A 16,584-nucleotide genomic window follows, 5' to 3' on the forward strand; every position below is an offset into this window, starting at 1 on the left:
TGAGGTCAAGTTGTTCTGATAGAAAGGCAACAGGTCATGGGCCTGGCTCCGGTGTGAGGACTCCAGCAGCACAGCCTTGTATTTCAGCTGTGTGTAAGGAAAAAGCATGGGACGAGTTGGGGAGTGCCAGTGTGGAAGCTGTCTCCAGGGCCTTTTTGAGACAGCAAAAAGAAGAATGGGCAAAAGACTTAGGGTCTATGGGATCAGTTAAGTTACCTTTTGTGAGCTTGTAAAGTGGTTTGGTTAGGATAGCAAAGCCTGGTATCCAGAGTCAGAAATATCCAACAATGCCTAAGAAGGAAAGGAGTTGTTGTTTTGTGGTGGGGATTGGGGTCTGGGAGATTAACTGAGCACAGTCTGCAGGAAGGGCGTGTGTATGTTGATGGAGGATTATACCGAGATAGGTAACACTAGGGGAAGAAATTTGTGCCTTGGAGGGGGATACTCGGTACCCCTTTAAATAGAGATGTTGAAGAAGCAGGGTAGTGTCCTGCTGGGAAGATTGGTAAGAGAGACTGCAAAGAAGAAGATCATCAAAATATTGAATAAGGTGGGAGGCAGACAGGTGAAAAGAAAGCAGATCATGAGAAAGGGCCTGGCCGAAGTAGTGTGGGCTGTTCCTGAAGCCTTGGGGCAGAACAGTCCAGGTGAGTTGTTGGGATTGGTGGGTTCACGGTCAGTCCAAGTAAAGGCAAAAAGAGGCTGAGAGGAGGGATGCAAGGGGATAGTAAAGAAGGTGTCTTTGAGGTCAATAACAAAATGGTGAGTTGTGGAAGGGGGTATTGAAGATAGGAGGGTGTACAGGTTTGGCACTATAAGGTGGATGGGAAAGATGATTTGATTAATAAGGCAAAGATCCTGAACCAACCTGTAAGATTTGTCCGGTTCCTGGATGGGTAGGATAGGGGAGTTGTAATGTAGCAGGACGAGCCATGGACAAAACCTGTCAGACACCGAGTTGTAGAAGGAAGGGCTTTATTCAGCTGGGAGCATCGGCAAGCTACTGTCTTAAAATCGGAGCTCCTTGAGTGCACAATTTCTGTCCATTTTAAGGGCTCACAACACTAAAGATTTTACATGAAAGGGTTGTGATTGATTGAGCAATCTAGGGGTTATGTAACAGGGTCTTCATGCACTGGTAGTCAGAGTCAAACAGAACAGAACAGGGAGTTTCACAATGTTCTTCCATACAATGCTTGGAATCTATGGATAGCATTGGTTGCTAAGTCATGAGTTGATTTTTAACTACTAGGTTTAGGCCAGGCAGGCCCAGGCCTGGTGCCGGGCTGCCTGTCTCTGATTTCACTTCCTTGTTTTTTACTCTTAAAACAGGTACTGAGTATAAAACAATATAAAACAATATGAGAGGGTCTCTCTCTTCCCTCAGTAAGGGGAATTTGTAGGCTTTAAGAGGCCATGTTGTAACAGGTGGGTGATAACAGGCTCTAGTGGTAACAGTGGTTTTAAAGGGATGGTAAGGGGTGCATGATCAGTTGCCAAGGAAAGAGTAGAGGTATCCCATACTTGTGGATTAAGGCAGGGAGACACAGGGGAGGATGCAAAGGAGGCTTTGAAGTGAGGAAAAGGGTGGCAATGAGGTGTGGCTGTAGCCCAGGAATAGTCAGGGAAGTGGATAGTTTTGTTAAAACGTCTCGACCTAATAAGGAAACTGGGCAGGTAAGGATAACTAAAAACGAGTGCATAAAAGAATGTTGTCCAAGTTCACACCAGAGTTGGGGAGTTTTAAGAGGTTTAGAAGCCTGGCCGTCAATACTCACAACAGTTATGGCGGCAAGGGAAACAGGTCCTTGAAAAGAAGGTAATGAGGAGTAGGTAGCCTCCACATTGATTAAGAAGGGGATGGACTTACTCTCCACTGTGAGAGTTACCCAAAGTGTCTGTGATGGTCCAGGAGGCTTCCAAGGCGATTGGGCAGCATCAGTCTTCAGAGGCTAAGCTGAGAAGATCTGGGAAGGAGTCAGTCAGAGAGCCTTGGGCCAGAGTTCCAGGGGCTCTGGGAGTGGCTGCCAGGAGAGTGGGACAGTCCAACTTCCAGTGGGGTCCCGCACAGACGGGACACGGCTTAGGAGGAATCCCAGGCTGTGGGCATTCCTCGGCCCAGTGGCCAGATTTCCAGCACTTGAAGCAAGATCCTGGGGGAGGAGGTCCTGGAGGAATGCCGGACTGCTGCGGTTTAGGCATTTTTAAATTTTGTGACCTAGTGTAAGCAAAACACTATCTGAGGCAGGTCTCAATCAATTTACAGGTTTATTTTGCCAAATATATGGCTTATGGCCTGTGACACAGCCTTAGGAGGTCCTGCAAACATATGCCCAAGGTGGTTGGATTTTACATTGGTTTTATACACTTTAGGAGACACAGAAATTACAGGCAAAGACATAAATCAGTACATATAAGATACACATAAGTTTGTCCTGGAAAGGTGGGATAGCTTGAAGCAGGGGTTTCCAGGTCATAGGCGGATTCAAAGCTTTCCTGATTGGCAACTGGTTGAAAGAGTTAAGCTCTGCCTAAAGAGTTGAATTCATCATAAAGAAATGCTTGAGTCTAGAAAATGGGGGGTTCTTGTCATGTAGATGAATCCTATGGGTAGTAAATAAAGTAGATGGTGAATGTTATCAGACCTTAGAAAAAAATGTCGGACTCTTTGGAAAAGACTTAGTAAGGGGAGGAGATTCTCTATAGAATGCAAATTTCCCCCACAACAGGTAGCTTTGAAGGGCCACTTCAGAATATGTCAAAGAAATATTTTTAGGATAAAATATTTTGATTTTCTCCAGGGCCTATTATCTGTCACATTGGAGTATGGTATCTTATTGCTAAAAAGTATCTGTTTCATCAGTCCAGAGATCTCTGTTGTAATGATAATGCTGGTCAGTTGTGTCTGAACTCCAAAGGGAGGAGAGTATAATGAGGCACATCTAAACCCACCTGCCAGTCATGGCCTAATCTAGTTTTCCAAATTTCTTTGAAGTGCTTTCTGCCAAAAGAGGAATCCATTCAGCAGGTTGGTGACCTACAACTTAATTTTTGGTTTTAACACACAGAAAAACAAAATCACTGCACAAATTCAATCTGAAATAGATTGGTAAAGAAAAATTAAGTGCTTCCTGAATATTCCTACATGTCAAAGAAAAAGAAATTATTAGAATTCAGATGAGAAATACCCCTCATACAAAAGATTAACAATTTTTTTTTTTTTTTTTTTTTACTGTCTTGGTTTGGGTCCACCAGCAGTAAGGATTCCTGTTTAGGCAGCAAATTTACTCTGGGAGAAAAGGAGGAAAGTGAGGAAGGGAACAGAAGATGAATTGTAAAAGACGCATCAACAACCCACCTGACTCAGGAGAACTGAAGATCAACCACCTGTGGAAACATGGACTAAATTCCTCCGGGCTGTTCCACCTGAGAGATGAGGAAGCTGAAGTATGTATACACCTCATCCTGTCCTCACTGATTGTGAGTTGTCTCTCTTGTTCTATTTCAAGCTGCTGTAACAGATTCCTTTTCACTGAGTAATTCATAAAGAACACAAATTTATTTTCTTACACTTCTGGAGAATGGGAAATTTAAGTTCAAGGCATGGGCAGGTTGAGGTCTGCTTTCTTTGCTTTCAAGATGTTGCCTGGAGTTTGGGGTCCTTCAAAGGAAGGAAGGCCATGTCTTAACATGACAGACAAGCAGAAGAGAGAGAGATCCCAGCCCCACAATTGCTGTTTATACTGGCATTAATGTATTCCACTAGAGGGCACCACACCCATGATCTAAACACATCCCAATAGGCCCCACATGGCAATACCATTACACTGAGAATTAACTTTACAACAGATGGATTCTGGAAGACACAGTGAAACCATAGCACTTTCCTAAGAGATACACATTCCAGGTCATTTGGTCAGCAATGCATGCAGGCAGAGTTCTCTGCCCAAGACTGTAAAGAACATAAGACATGTATATTGCCATTGGAAGTGAGCAGAGGTACAGCAAAGGGAAAGCCCTAGAATACAGATAGGGACTCCTACATTCATCCTGGTACAGTTAACCCTTGAATAAATTGGGTTTGAAATTTGCAGATCCACTTCTATTTTCTTCTGTGTGTGTCACCTGTGAGCAAGTACTTAATAAGCAGTAAATATATTTTCTCATTTTTATAGTTTACTTAATTACATTTTTTTCTTTAGCATAGTATATTGGAATAATAGAGTATATGATATAAATAACTTTAAAAAGTGTTAATCAACTATTTATTTTATCATTAAGGCTAGCAGTCAAAAGTAAGCTATTAGTACTTAAGTTAGAAATGCAAAAGTTCTACACAGGTTTTCATCTGCACCCATGGTCAGTGCCCCAACCTCCACATTGTTCAGGGGTCAACTGCTCTTTCAGTCTGTAGCTGCATCTCTCTGGAACAGGATCTTGGTAGGTGAGTTATAAGTAAAGGAATCCAGAAAATAACATCTCAAACTATGCTGCATTTGTATGAGGATTACATAAAACCAAAGGCATTTAGAAAGCAGCAAATGCACAAAAAGCCTTCTCCTAAACATCGCTTATCTGCCAAAAAGCAGATTCTCCAGAAGGAAACCAATTGTCAAAAAAATTCTTCCTGAGAATTTTTATATCAGGGAAGATTAACACAAAACAGGAATCAAAAATAGAAGAGACTGGGAATTGATGCTTTATCCAGACCTGTTCTTTTGAAGATGCACTTCTGTTCTCATCTATTCTCTCCAGGTTGCCTACACTTCCGAATTCCCTCTTCGCTGGAAAGGAAATATGAACTACTGGATCTTATTGAGTTATTTGGGTAATCACCCTGCTATGATATCCTGCTGCACTTTAAATGAATTTTGTTTGCCTTTTCTCTTATTAATCTTCCTTTTGTCAGTTTATTTTCAGCAAACATTTAGAGGACAAATGGAATTTTCTTCCTTTCTCCCAATATAAGCAAGTTCCTTTAAAATTCAGGCGGCTTACAAAGCAGCAAGAAGGTTTGTGCACGTGCTATGGCACTATGATTTGGCTCCCCTACTCAGGCATCAGTAAAATTTTGTGGAGCCCTAGGCTGCAGCCCACTGATGCTAATATAGTTGGATCCACTTCCCCTGCTACTGAGCTAGGCTGGGACAGTTTTGGGCACATTAGATATGTGGGATATAATGATTGCAAATCATTTCCAGTTTCATCTGGATCAAACTGCTTTCTCCATGTACATAGGCATCATCTCTGTGGATCTGTAGTAAATTGCTTGATCTTATAGTGGTAAGAACAATGGCATAACACCATTACCGAATACTGACATGTGTATATAGCATCATGTCAATAAATTTTATTTTTGATGTTTTTAGAAAGGAACAATGTTAAACTCACAGAAATGTTCCAAGTATAGGACAAAGTAACCCCTTCCCTAACCGGGATCATATGAGAGTCTTTTGGAGACCTGATAATCATACCGTCTAACATTTTATTATATATTTCCTACAAACAACAATATTCTCCTAAATAATCCCCATACACCAGTGAAATACATTACTCCATCAACTCCTGAGGAATATTTCAAATTGTCAAAAAAAACCTAAAAAATGTCTCTCATAATAAAATAGTTCCCAGTAGAAACACATTCTCTGCAGACAAATTTGTGCTACCCTGGTCTTACCTGGGACACCTGGGGACACTGAACTGGTGCTGAGTTACTGAGATGAGCCAGCCCTGCAGCTGTGCCCAGCCTGCCCCATCCTCTGCTCATTTGCATATTCCCAGAACACAACCTCCTGCCCTGAAGACTTCTTAATAGGCTGGTCACAATTCTTGCAGGAGTCAGACCCAGTCAGGACACAGCATGGACATGAGGGTCCCCGCTCAGCTCCTGGGGCTCCTGCTGCTCTGTTTCCCAGGTAAGGAAGGAGAACACTAGCAGTTTACTCAGCCCAGGGGGCTCAGTACAGCCTGGCTATTCAGGGAAATTCTCTTACTACATGATTAATTGTGTGGACCATTTGTGTTTATGCTTCCAATCTCAGGTGCCAGATGTGCCATCCAGTTGACCCAGTCTCCATCCTCCCTGTCTGCATCTGTAGGAGACAGAGTCACCATCACTTGCCGGGCAAGTCAGGGCATTAGCAATAGATTAAATTGGTATCAGCAGAAACCAGGGAAAGCTCCTAAGCTCCTGATCTATGATGCCTCCAGTTTGGAAAGTGGGGTCCCATCAAGGTTCAGCGGCAGTGGATCTGGGACAGATTTCACTCTCACCATCAGCAGCCTGCAGCCTGAAGATTTTGCAACTTATTACTGTCAACAGTTTAATAGTTACCCTCCCACAGTGTTACAAACCCGATCATAAACCCCCAGGGAAGCAGATGTGTGAGACTGGGCTGCCCCAGCTGCTTCTCCTGATGCCTCCATTGGCTGAGAATGTTCCTGAGATGCAGCCACACTCTGATGGTGTTGGTAGAGGAGGATATGAGGTCACCTCTGCATCCCAATTTCTTTTTCTTTTCTCAGCCCCAGCTGCACAGACATAACAATGCCTCTGCTGATTTAATAAAGATAGAGATCATGACACCTGAAGAGTCTAGTTTATGGTTTTGGTTAGAATTCATATAACAGAGAAGAAGCCATTATAGATATTCTAAGCAAGAATAGTCTTAATAGATAGAATTAGAGTCTAAAGTATTGAAGTCTAAATAAAATATACAGATAAATTTAATGTTTTATTTGCTAAGAAATTTTTGCCAAATGGGGCATACAGGAAAACTCAATGGTCTTCAATATGTTGGAAGAGCAAAGAGTTTTATAAAAAGGGAAATTATTACCTATTGTTCTTTGAGAAATTTTGTTGGCTGTAGTAAGGGTTGGGAGCTGGCAAGCTCAGACTGGTAAGCAGTGGTGGTCAAACTGAATCCTAGAATTATATTAAGTTATCTCAGAAGTTGTGGGTAAATTTGCTTTCAGGTTACAATAAGCCAAAGCAGTGAAGCTTGCAGAGAATTCTGTTACTGAAATGCCAGGGATTCAGTATAGATCCTGCGGCTCACCACAAAGAAAGCCAATCACTAAGACAACAAGTGTTGCCAAAGAACAGGCTTTAATCAGGTGCTGCAGCCAAGGAGATGGGACACCATTCTCAAATGTATCTCCCTGACAAAATTAATTAGGGGTTTATATAGCAGGGAAGAAATGTGGAAAACAGGAATTAGAGAGGGGTAAGGAAGATAATTTAGTCAGCAGGAAGCTGGAGGTCAGTTAGGCAATCATAATGGGTGAAGGGTCTGATGTCTCACTGTCCCCATTCAGTGATATATAACTTTCAGCTCCTTGATAGTATCTAGAGGCCTGATGGTTGGTTTCCTGAAAAAAGAACTCAGATTAACAAATGTAACTACCTTAAGTTTTAAGACTGGGGGAGTCAGTTTCTATGTTTATTCAAAAAATCATAAACATTATTTCCATGGGATAATAAGGCCTATTTCAATTGCATTCTTCAGACAATCTTTTGCACCCTGAGTGGTTTTCCCTCCTGGTTTCTTGGCTCTGTTGGGTATGTCAAGAATGGCCGAATTCCTATGATTAACTTTTACACTACAACCTTTCAAAGCCAAGGATATAGTAGTCAGGAAGGTTGACAGTAGAAGCAGGATTCTCTGGTATTCCCTCAGAAAATAGAATGCATCTGCCACTGAAGTATGGGCTATCTAACCATGTGGTCCTCAGTCCTGTCTGAAAGCTTAAGGATGGGGTTGCAGTTGCTCTCAGCTTCCTATAGCATCTTTCAGGTTTTTCCCAGGCACATGTGTTGACAAGGAAGAAAACGGTGGGAATCACCATGTTTGGGTGAATCCAGTTTCTAATGGCTGTGATTTGCATAGGAAAGCTTCCCAGCCTGGCTCTAAGAGCCAGGGCTTTCCGGCTAGACAAGAAGTGTTTCTAGAGCTGCTTTAAAGGAAACAAAACCTTCCCAAGGACCCCTTTTCCTATCTGCCTAAAATAATTTCTTAAAAACTCCTATAACACTTGGGTTCCAGAGATGAGGACATGGACATCCTTTGGGGTGGGACATTATTCATTCCACCGACCATGAACATATTCCCCAAAATTGTCCTTCTCTAAAGTAAAATTTAAAAAATCACGAAGTATTTTTATGAATCAAGGGAGGTGGACAAAATCTTAGACTCAGGTTCCTCTAACTTGTGAGTTTTATCTGTTGGGGTATGCTCACTCCACTGTCTCTAATGTAGATTTATTGATGTGTAGATAGTTTTAGAGGATTTTTCAATTTTGTGACCCAGTATAAACAAAACAGTATCTGAGACAGGTCTCAATCAATTTACAGGGTTATTTTGCCAAAGATAAGGCTTATGGCCTGTGACACAGCCTTAGAAGGTCCTGTAAACATGTACCCAAGGCGGTTGGATTACGCATTGGTTTTAAGCACTTTAGGGAAACACAGAAATACAGGGAAAGACATAAATCAATACATATAAGATACACATTAGTTTGTCCTGGAAAGGTGGGATAGCTTGAAGCAGGGGCTTCCAGGTCATAGGTGGATTCAAAGCTTTCCTTACTGGCTACTGGTTGAAAGAGTTAAGGTCTGTCTAAAGAGTTGAATTCATCATAAAGAAATGCTTGAGTGTAGAAAAGGGGATGTGGAAGCCAAGGTTCTTGTCATGTAGATGAATCCTATCAGTAGCAGATAAAGTACACAGTGAATGTTGCTTATCAGAGCTTTAAAAAATGTCAGACTTTAAAAAAGACTTGGTAAGGGGAGGAGATTCTCTATAGAATGCAAATTTCCCCCACAACAGGCAGCTTTGCAGAACCACTTCAGAATATGATGAAGAAATATTTTTAAGGTAAAATATTTAGATTTTCTTCAGGGCCTATTATCTGTCATGTTGGAATATGGTATCTTAATGCTACAAAGCATCTGTTTTGTCAGTCCAAAGATCTCTGTTGTAATGACAATGTTGGTCAGTTGTGTCTGAACTCCAAAGGGAGGAGAGTATAATGAGGCACATCTAAACCCACCTGCCAGTCATGGCCTAACCTAGTTTTTCAAATTTCTTTGAAGTGCTCTGTACCAAAAGAGTCCATTCAGCAGGTTGGTGGCTTACAACTTAATTTTTGGTTTTAACACACAGAAAAACAAAATCAGTTCACAAATTGAATGTAAAACAGATTGGTAAAAAAAAAAAAAAAAAAAAAATTAAGTGCCTCCTGAATATTCCTACATGTCAAAGAAAAAGAAATTATCAGAATTCAGATGAGAAATACCCTTTTTACAAAAGATTAACAATTTTTTTTAACTATCTTAGTTTGGGTCCACCCTCAATGAGGATCCCTGTTTAGGCAGCAAATTTACACTGGGAGGAAAGGAGGAAAGTGAGGAAGAGAACAGAAGATGAATGGTAAAATACACATCAACAACCTACCCGACTCAGGATAACCAAAGATCAACCACATGTGGAAAGATGGACTAAATTCCTCTGGGCTATTCCACCTGAGAGATGAGGAAGCTGGGGTATGTATACACCTCATCGTGTCCTCACTGATTGTGAGCTGTCTCTCTTGTTCTATTTCAAGCTGCTATAACAGATTCATTGTCACTATGTAATTCATAAGGAACAGAAATTTATTTTCTTACACTTCTGGAGAATGGGAAATTAAAGATCAAGACATGGGCAGGTTAAGGTCTGCTTTCTCCGCTTTCAAGATGATGCCTGGAGTTAGAAATGCAAAAGTTCTACACAGGTTTTCACATGCACCCATGGTCAGTGCCCAAACCTCCACGTTGTTCAAGGGTAAACTGCTCATTCAATCTGTAGCTGCATCTCTCTGGAACAGGATCTTGGCAGGTGGGTTGCAAGTAAAGGAATCCAGAAAATAACATCTCAAACTATGCTGCACTGGTATGATGATTATGTAAAACCAAAGACATTTAGAAAGCACCAAATGCACAAAAAGACTTTTACTAAATGTCCCTTATCTGCATAATAGCAGATTCTCCAGAAGGAAACCAATTGTCAAAAAAATTCTTCCTGAGAATTTTTACATCAGGGAATATTAACACAAAAGAGGAATCTAAAATACAAGAGACTGAAGTTGATGCTTTATCCAGACAGGCTATGACCTGTTTTTTTGAGGATGCACTTCTGTTCTCATCTATTCTCTCCAGGTTGCCTACACTTCCCAATTCCCTCTTCCTTAGAAAAGAAATATAAACAACTGGATCCCATTGAGTTATCTGGGTAATCACCCTGCTATGATATTCTGCTGCACTTCAAATGAATTTTGTTTGCCTTTTCTCTTATTAATCTTTCTTTTGTCCATTCATTTTCAGTAAATATTTAGAGGACAAATGGAGCTTTCTTCCTTTCTCCCAATATAAGCAAGTTCCCTTAAAATTCAGGCAGCTTAAAAAGCAGCAGGAAGGTTTGTGCACAGCCTGCAGCACTGTGATTTGGCTCCCCTAGTCAGGCATCAGTAAAATTTTGTGGAGTCCTAGGTGGGAGCCCACTGATGCTGACGTAGTTGGATCCACTTTCCCTGCTACTGAGTCAGGCTGGGACATTTTTGGGCACATTAGAGATATGAGATATAACGAGTGCAAATCCCTGTCCAGTTTCATCTGGATCCAAGTGATTTCTCCATGTACATAGGCAACTGCTTGATAAGAGATTCAGTGTCTCTTTCCTAAAGCAGTTAACAGGGAGACTGGTGTCTGGGTCAGGATGATTTCCCCAATCACTGATAAAAAGTAAAAGAGGAAAGTGTCATTGATCGTGCATGGCAGGGACATGCTCCATGCAGTGGTCACCCTCAGTAAGAGAGATGAACTTTGGGAAATAATACTCAATGGCAGAAAAGAAGGTAGACTATGAAGGTGCCCAAAACAAGAATAAGGTGCAGCCCATTTAGTGTCTGAGTACTATAGAGACCTGTCGCTCTTGATAATTGTGGATCTGTGACTGCTGCATGCATCGAGAAAACACGGTATCATCTTTGTGTATCTATAGTACATAGTTTGATCTCATACTGGTAAGAACAATGGCATAACACCATTACCTGATACTTACAAATGTATGTAGCATCATGTCAATAAATTTAATTTTTAATTTTTTTACATAGGAAGAATGGTAAACTCACAGAAATATTGCATGTATACGACAAATACCCACTTCCCTAACCGGAATCATATAAGAGTCTTTTGAAGACTTGAGAATTGTACCATCTAACATTTTACTATATGTTTCCTACAAACAACAATATTCTCCTAAATAATCCCCATACACCAATGAAATACATTAGTCAATCAACTCCTTAGGAATATTTCAAATCGTCAAAAAGAAACCAAAAAATGTTACTCATAACAAAATAGTTCCCAGTAGAAACACATTCTCTGCAGACAAATTTGTGCTACCCTGGTCTTGCCTGGGACATGTGGGGACACTGAGCTGGTGCTGAGTTACTGAGATGAGCCAGCCCTGCAGCTGTGCCCAGCCTGCCCCATCCTCTGCTCATTTGCATATTCCCAGAACAAACCCTCCTGCCCTGAAAACTTCTTAATAGGCTGGTCACACTTCTTGCAGGAGTCAGACCCAGTCAGGACACAGCATGGACATGAGGGTCCCCGCTCAGCTCCTGGGGCTCCTGCTGCTCTGTTTCCCAGGTAAGGAAGGAGAACACTAGCAGTTTACACAGCCCAGTGTGCTGAGTACTGCTTTACTATTCAGGGAACTTCTCTTACAGCATGATTAATTGTGTGGACATTTGTTTTTATGTTTCCAATCTCAGGTGCCAGCTGTGACATCCAGATGACCCAGTCTCCATCTTCCGTGTCTGCATCTGTAGGAGACAGAGTCACCATCACTTGTCGGGCGAGTCAGGGTATTAGCAGCTGGTTAGCCTGGTATCAGCAGAAACCAGGGAAAGCCCCTAAGCTCCTGATCTATGCTGCATCCAGTTTGCAAAGTGGGGTCCCATCAAGGTTCAGCGGCAGTGGATCTGGGACAGATTTCACTCTCACCATCAGCAGCCTGCAGCCTGAAGATTTTGCAACTTACTATTGTCAACAGGCTAACAGTTTCCCTCCCACAGTGTTACCAACCCGAACATAAACCCCCAGGGAAGCAGATGTGTGAAGCTGGGCTGCCCCAGCTGCTCCTCCTGATGCCTCCATTGGCTGAGAGTGTTGCTCAGATGCAGCCACACTCTCACGGTGTTGGTAGAGGGGTACATGAAATCGCCTCTGCACCCTAATTATTTTCTCTTTCTCAGCCCTAACTGCACAGACATAGCAATGCATCTCCTGATTTGATAAATACAGAGATCATGACACTTAAGGAGTCTAGTTTATGGCTTCAGCTTGAATTCATATAACACAGAAGAAGCCACTATAGATATTCTAAGCAGGAATTGTCTTAATACAGAGAATTAAAGTAAACTACTAAAGTCAAAATAAAATGTAGAGATGAATCTCTAAATTTAATGTTTTATTTGCAAAGAAATATTTGCCAGGTGGGGCATACAGGAAAACTCAGTGGTCTTCAAGACATTGGAAGAACGAAGAGAAAATTAGCATTTTATGAAAAAGGGAAAATGTTACCTGTGGCTCTTTGAGAAAGTTCATTGGCACTAGGAAGGGTTGGGAGCTGGCAAGCTCAGACTGGTAAGCAGTGGTGGACAAAATGAATCCTAGAATTATATCACGTTATATCAGAAGTTGTGGACAAATTTGATTTCAGGTTACAATAAGCCAAAGCAGTGAAGGTTGCAGAGAATTTTGTTACTGAAATGCCAGGGATTCAGTGAAGACCCTGCAGCTTACCCAACAGAAAGCCAATCACTAAGACAACAAGCGTTGCCAAGGAACAGGCTTTAATCAGGTGCTGCAGCCGAGGAGATGCGATACCATTCTCAAATGTATCTCCCTGACCAACTGAAATTAGGAGTTTATATAGCAGGGAAGAAATGTGGGAAAACAGGAATTAGCGAGGGGTAAGGAAGATAATTTGGTCAACAGGAAGCAGGAGGTCAGTGAGGCAATCATAATGGGTGAAGGTTCTGATGTCTCACTGTCCCGATTCAGTGATATGTAAGTTTCAGCTCCTTGATGGTATCTGGGAGGCCTGTTCATTGGTTTACTGAAAAAACAAACAAACAAAAAAAAACTCAGATAAGACAGATGTAACTATCTTGAGTTTTAAGACTGGGGGAGTCAATTTCTATGTTTATACAAAAAAACATAAACATTAGTTCCATGGGATAATAGGGCCTATTTCAATTGCATCCTAGAAACAATATTTTGCACCCTGAGTGCCTTTCCCCACTGGTTTCTTTGCTCTGTTGGGTATGACAAGAATGACCAAATTCCTAAGATTAATTTTCCCACTACAACCTTTCAAAGCCAAGGATATAGTAGTCATGAAAGCTGATATTAGAAGCAGGAATCTCTGATCCTCCCTCAGGCAACAGAATGCATCTTCCCCTGAAGTATGGGCTTTCTAACCATGTGGTCCTCAGTCCTGTCTGGAAGCTTAAGGGTGGGGGTGCTGATGCTCTCAGCTTCCTACAGCATCTTTCCAGGTGTTTCTCTAGTCCTCATCTCTGTCCCTGTGTCTGTCTTACGTACCAATGGAGAATATTGAGTCATCCTTTTCTGACTTCCAAATCTCATGGGAGGACTTCTTATTGGGCAACTCGATAAGAAACAAGAGAGACAAAATGGGAATTTACGTAAGTTAAAATGATTTCCCCCCATGAGGCCATTTAAATAAGTTATATTTAAAGCCACATGTTGAAAACACATCCAGCTTTATTTTCTTATTAATGCAAATTTACATTTGCAAATATTTTCAACATTGTAAAGGTTGAAAACATAATTATTTGTCCATGGAATGATCAAACACCTCTATAATTAAATGGAGTAAACATTTTCTTAAAAATTTGTACTCACTGAAATAAAGCAATATATTTGAAATGTGTGAAGCTATGTTAGAAATTATTGGACTTAAACTCAACTGTGCAGTTTGGTTTGGGATGTTGTTCACTCTTGTGACCTGCCAGAAGAATCTTGAGTCATGGGTAGTCACTGCTGTTCAGCCTTGTCCTCAGACAGTTGATATGTGTAGGCTGAAGACGAGCTCAGTGCCATGCAGAGAAAGCACTCACCTGAACCCTTCTTTGATCAGCCAGATTACTGTGAGCGTGAGCATCCATGAACATGAAAACAAATGTTTACTGTTTTCTGTCACTGAGTTGTGTATTTAGCCAGTTACCAATCATTAATGCATAAAAGCTTCCTGATACAGTATTTACACCTCTACCTATATATACACACATGTATTTTTTCTTAAATTAGTGGCATAAATGTAAATATTTAGTAATCAAATTATAAACTTAGAACATTAATGACAAAATTAAAACTAATATTTCAATAAAAAATTAAAATTTACCGTATTTATGGGAAAATGTGCATACATGTATGTAAGATACATACAAGTCAATATATTATTTGATAAAATGTTGGCTATATATATAGTACTCATACTTGTGTGTTTATTCTATTATATATGTAATATATGCCTATTTGTAAAATTATTATCTAAATTGAATACATTTAAATAATTTTTGTTACATTCCATAAAAAATTGTATTCTGGACCACACATAGTTCATACTCTTGCTATGGAAAATTTATTTGTAGCCTTTGTTTTTAAAACTCTACCAAATGATTGTCCTTGCCCGAAAATATTTTCCAACCCAGTAGAGCTCCAAGGGTAGGACTAGAAGAAATTTTGACTAATGTTGAATATTAACCATTGCATCCTATGAAAGTCTCCATTATGTTCATGCCCACGATGATGATATGCCAAATAGAGTTCTCACAACAATGGATGCTGGATGGAGTCACATCAGTGCCATTGTCACAGAAGCCCTGGAAATGTAAAAATCAAAACAGTGGGTAAACTGCAAGGCCTACGTCTGATGATCACATTGCAAAGAGAATAACATTTTAATAATATTGGCTGTTGGTTTTGACAGATCATCAGGCCTTAAAAGAAATGCAACAGGATGATTACAAAGTCATTGTGGAAGAGCTATGACTAGATGTTTTTAAAATGAGCCATAATCCAAAAAAAAAAAAAAATGCTTTCCAAGTGGATGCTTATCAAAATGCCATTAATGAGCAGGGGCTTTTAATAATGAGAATGATTCAACACATGGACTTCAGTCAGTCATCTTTCCCAGCTTTCCCTGGGAGTCTCATGAACCAATGTTATGGAGGTCCCTGTGGGGACTCAATAATTTGAGTTTCCCCCAACCGAGACTTAGAGTGCTACTGGCTCTTCTGAACACCTAATTTGCCAAGAAGAATGACCCCTCCTGAACCCTTCACATTGTATCACACATCAGGGCTCAGACTAACATCTGATGTCAGGTGATTCTAGTGTCACTGGGTGCACCAGACTCAGATTTTGGACACAAAATTTCCTGAAGCAGCCAACAGTTGTGCCTCTTTTGAACAGCAGCTCCTTGCTTGCTGTAGGAAACTGATAGGGGCTGAGTATCTCAGAGCTAGAGCACCAGGCAGGACGCTGCGACCTTAACTAACCATTCTCACTTTGGTACCTACGAACACAATCAATAAAACTGGACAGGCCCAACAGATCCAAATCATTAAATGGAAATGATACAGTCAGAATCAGCCCTAACCAGGATCCCACAGGACCCATGTGCCCCATGAATAAATGGCAAGCTTGCTAGAAGGGAACAAATGGCCCATAGGGGACAATTTAGCTTCTCCTTTGGCCACATAGAGCCAAAGATTCAGAGACATGCCTGTGTCAGTATGGCATGGGGCCCTGATGATTGTACAAAACACATGCCAGTGGATCCACTGGGTGCAGCCACCATCCAGCCCGGGGATGGCATCTTTTGACTGACACTGAACATGGCCATTATGCCCAATGGGACAAACTACATGAAATGATAGTAGCCATGCAGGCTGCCCCCAACACTATATTTTGCTCCATTTCCACTAAATCATGGGCCATTGCCAACAGCCCAGCTGACTGGTCAGGAAAATAGCAACTGAGTGACTGAACTATTAAAGGATCTCATGAGTGGAGAAAAGGACTATGGCAATAGCTTGCTTCCTGGACAGCTAAATATATGTCACTCTATTAGATGTTGGGGCTACCATGGCCACCCTTGAGAGGAATTTATGTCATGTTTTTGGATATTCCATGAGACTTCACTCTGACCAAGAAACAGCCTCACTGCCCAATCAACATGACAATGGGCACACTCTCATGGAAACCAATGGACTTTCCATGCAATTACCAACACCCAACACTGGCTGCTGTACCTGGATAAACACCTCAGATATCCTAGAAATACAAGTAGGGGTGATCATAAAGCAGGCTCACTGGCTGCAGACAATAGGACATCGAAAGATCCCGCTTTCACCTCTTAACATCTTAGTCACTGCTTGGGGAGTCTTATCCTCCTACCAGTGATACTAGCTTTTCATGGCCCAGTGAAATGTACTCTCACTATG

The 16,584-nt window shown here is 41.2% G+C and overlaps 1 protein-coding gene and 2 gene segments (V, D, J or C); all 3 read left to right on the plus strand.

Annotated features, from left to right (window-relative positions):
- Positions 1–16,584, plus strand: part of LOC100967682 (uncharacterized) — a 292,562-nt gene that overhangs the window by 47,997 nt on the left and 227,981 nt on the right. The gene's annotated exons all lie outside the window — the stretch shown is intronic.
- On the plus strand, positions 3,173–6,364 carry LOC134728609 (immunoglobulin kappa variable 1D-13-like). The segment is given in 2 exon segments: positions 3,173–5,915; positions 6,042–6,364. Coding segments are annotated over 2 exon segments (378 nt in total).
- LOC129397203 (immunoglobulin kappa variable 1-12-like) lies at positions 11,611–12,357 on the plus strand. The segment is given in 2 exon segments: positions 11,611–11,692; positions 11,818–12,357. Coding segments are annotated over 2 exon segments (378 nt in total).

Source organism: Pan paniscus, chromosome 12 (genome assembly GCF_029289425.2).
Source record: "Pan paniscus chromosome 12, NHGRI_mPanPan1-v2.0_pri, whole genome shotgun sequence".
Taxonomy (NCBI): Eukaryota; Metazoa; Chordata; class Mammalia; order Primates; family Hominidae; genus Pan; species Pan paniscus.